We start from the raw sequence: 3,483 nt of genomic DNA, 5'->3' as shown, positions 1-3,483 counted from the left end.
TCAGTAGGTCATGGCTTTAACATTCCATAACTTTCTCATGGCATTTTGCACCTCCGCATTCCTCAATGTGTAAATGAGTGGGTTGAGAAAGGGGGTTCCAATGGTGTAAAACACTGTCACCATCTTGTCAGCTGGGTACGTGGTTGGAGGACGCGTGTACATGAATATACAAGGAACAAAGGAGATTATAACTACAAGGATGTGGGAAGAGCAAGTGGAGAGAGCTTTCTTCTTCCCTTCGGCACTGTGATTTCGCAGTGAATGCAAGATGACAAAGTAAGAGATCATCAAAACCAGGAAACTGCATGAACAAAGTGCCCCGCTGTTGGAGACGATCATCAGGTTGATCATGTGAGTGTCTGTGCAGGCAAGTTTCAACAAGGGCTGCACATCGCAGCAATAATGGTCAATTAAACTGGGTCCACAGAAGGGCAATTGTAAGAGCAACACAATCTGAGAAGAGGCATGTATGACAGACCCCATCCAGGCAAAGACAATCAAGATGACGCAGACCTGCCTTCTCATGATGGTTGTGTAGTGCAAGGGCTTACAGATGGCCACATAGCGATCCGCAGCCATGAAGATGAGGACAAAGATCTCCATGCAGCCAAACAGATGCAGTGCAAAGACTTGGATCATGCACTCGTTGTAGGAAATGGTTTTCTTTGCAGAGGGGGAATCCACAATGAGTCTGGGGGCTATGGATGTGGAAAAGGAGAAATCCACAAGGGACAAATAAAACAGGAAGAAGTACATAGGGCTGCCGAGCGTCTGGCTGAATTTGATGGTCACCAAGATAAGCGAATTTCCGACTACGGTGCCTCCATAGAAGATCAAGAAGATGGAGAACACCAGTTTTTGTTCCTGAGGATCCTGTGTCAAGCCCAGCAGTACAAATATCGTTACACTGCTGTTGTTAGGCATCGCTTAAGTTGATTTGGGGAAATCAGAACTGACAATAAAGAAAAAAAGAAATCTGCATGGAAACAAGGGAAAAAAATTAAAATGACTACTGAATTTTGGAAGTTATATTCTTCATCTTAAAATTCTCTCCAACAGATTATTAATTATTATGTGTATTTTACCAACATTATCAACTTAATAGAATGCTTTAAAATTTCTGGTTGCACATGAAATTAATGAAAGAGCAAGCAATTATTTAAATGAAGTATTATTTTAGGTGAATTCTTAGGAGGCAAGAAATCTTGTTAACTGTCTTAAACAAGGATCTATTTGGAATAATTGGATCCCATGATGAATACACTGCGAAATCCTTTGCATAATTGAGTTTACTATGCTTTGACATTATTTGAAGACTTAGCAATTGTTATAAGCAATATTTGAGATACATACTTTGAATACTGCAATGTAATCGTTTAAACATCAGAGATTACTGTCCTCAATAAAATCTAGATGTGTATTCTCAGACACACAGACACAAAGTGTGCAAAAATATCAAAGGTTGTGACCAAAAAAGCAGTGAATAGTCTTCAGAATGAACAATGTAGTCTCAGACTAGAATTAAGGTTAAACTATTGCATCGTAAAAGAACAATGAACAATGTCATCTGTACAGTCCAGAATTAAGTTTAAACTCCTGTTTTGTAAAAGGCAGAGTATGAAACTGACTGAAGACATGGGTTCAGAGACTGAATTTCTCATAGATATGGCCATGACAGGCGCTAAAACCAACCCTGCAGCCCTTCCAATGGTAGCAAATGATAAGAAAGAAGTTCAACTACTTCCACCACAGTTCGAAACAAACAAACAAACCAATAAATAAAGCTAAGGTATATTTTTAAAAATGTTCATATGAACATATGTTGTATGAAATCTATCTAATTAGAAATTACAATTCACATTTTAATACTATATATATGATGATTTTTTTACCAGAATGGTGTGCTATATTCTTATATGTAAACATATAATTTTATATATTCATTCCCTTTAGAAACTATTTTCAAATGCATAGTTTTTATAGTATCTGAGGAAGCATTCTGCAATTTTAGATTTCTGTATGGAAATTCCATTTCCCTTAAAATTATTCAAATTGTGAACATTTGAAAGTGCATTACACTAACTTAAAAATAAAGTTGTAAAATGTCTTACTTTAAAAAATTAGCACTCATGTTGTCATATCACTGAACTCTCCCAATTCTCATTAGTGTAGACAGGCAACATGCTCTCATGGTTAGGCCATTATTTCAGATCCTGAGGCTTGAATATGATAGCAAGTACCTGGTATATTAAGTGGTAGAACTTGATGACATTTGAAAACAGATTTCACCAGACTACAGAAACTACAGGTACATTGGCTGTTTTTCAGCATACAAATGTAAAAATTATTTTAGGTTTCATGAATAAGTAAGAGAAGAATAATCTGTTCAAGTATATATATGTATTTATATACATATATTACAACTATATATATATACAGGCAAAAATGCAGGCAGGATTGTGGAGTACAAGAAATTATTTTTACTAATTATTGACATAAGGCATCCTGAAGCATTAAGAGATTACACATAGACTTAGATTCATCATGTTCCATAGTATTGTGGATCTGGCTGGCACTGAGGAAGAGGGATATCTGAATCTTGTTATATTCATGTCAGCATCACCATTGCTGAAAAACTATTTACTGGACAACATCAGAATTCTTTTAATTAAATTTAATTCTGGAGAGTTAACTTTAAAATGATCTAATGGCCCTTAAGTAAAATATCTCACAGTGCTTACCTTGTGATATCATTAAAAGTAGGAAATACCATGCATGTCTTGATTGTCATCTCTTTCTGGATTGTACACCATTTTAGGAAATTCCCTATTCTTCCACACAGGCCTGAAATACTGGCAGTGCTATTATTGTTCCTCAAGTATGAGACATGGTCACATTAATAGAAATCTTCCCAGCTTTGCAAGAAATGGAGGAAGTTTGATGTATTCTTTCTCCTTCCTTTCTTTATAAATAACTTGGAAGCCAGCTAACTACACAAATGAGAATTTTAAAAGTGCTTCTAATTCATGTCAGATCATTCTGAAATCAGAATCTGTTGGATTTCCTCAAGAAATTAATACCACTACTTGCACAGAATTTTAACTTGCACTTTCACTGTTCTTTATTCCCTAGAGGTATGTTCAACAAGAATGACATAAAACATTGGTGTCTGGAAAACTCATTCCCTAAAGTGCCTATTCCCTCCCAACTGAGATCATGAACCAGATGTGATAACTTACTCTGCAATTTGTCTTCTGTTATATAATAAGTGAGATATTACTTAAAAAGTAATTCAAAGTGTCATTTAGAAGCTGAGTGTGGAGGCTCACGCCTGTAATCCTACCTACTCGAGTGGCTGAGATCTGAAGATCAAGGTTCAAAGGCAGTCCAGGCACAAAAGGATCTGAAACTCTTATCTCCAATTAACTTCTAGAAAATGGGAAGTGGGACTTGACTCATGGGTAGGGTGGCAGCCTTAAACTG

General features: G+C 36.3%; 1 protein-coding gene across 1 annotated transcript; it reads right to left on the bottom strand.

The window, feature by feature from the left end:
- On the bottom strand, positions 1-924 carry LOC150052811 (olfactory receptor 4C11-like). The gene has a single exon (XM_090349226.1). The coding sequence runs from the start codon at positions 922-924 to the stop codon at positions 1-3; it is 924 nt and encodes a 307-aa protein (XP_090205352.1).
- Between the last annotated feature and the right edge of the window lie 2,559 nt (positions 925-3,483).

The sequence above is a fragment of the Megascapheus bottae genome, chromosome 16, assembly GCF_031878675.1.
Source record: "Megascapheus bottae isolate mThoBot1 chromosome 16, mThoBot2.hap1, whole genome shotgun sequence".
Lineage (NCBI taxonomy): Eukaryota > Metazoa > Chordata > Mammalia > Rodentia > Geomyidae > Megascapheus > Megascapheus bottae.
Note: the sequence above shows the minus strand (reverse complement) of the source record. Positions and strands in the feature narration are given on the sequence as shown.

What these genes read in the sequence shown, in the direction of transcription:
- LOC150052811 (XM_090349226.1), bottom strand. Translation starts at nt 924, where the DNA reads ATGCCTAACAACAGCAGTGTAACGATATTTGTACTGCTGGGCTTGACA.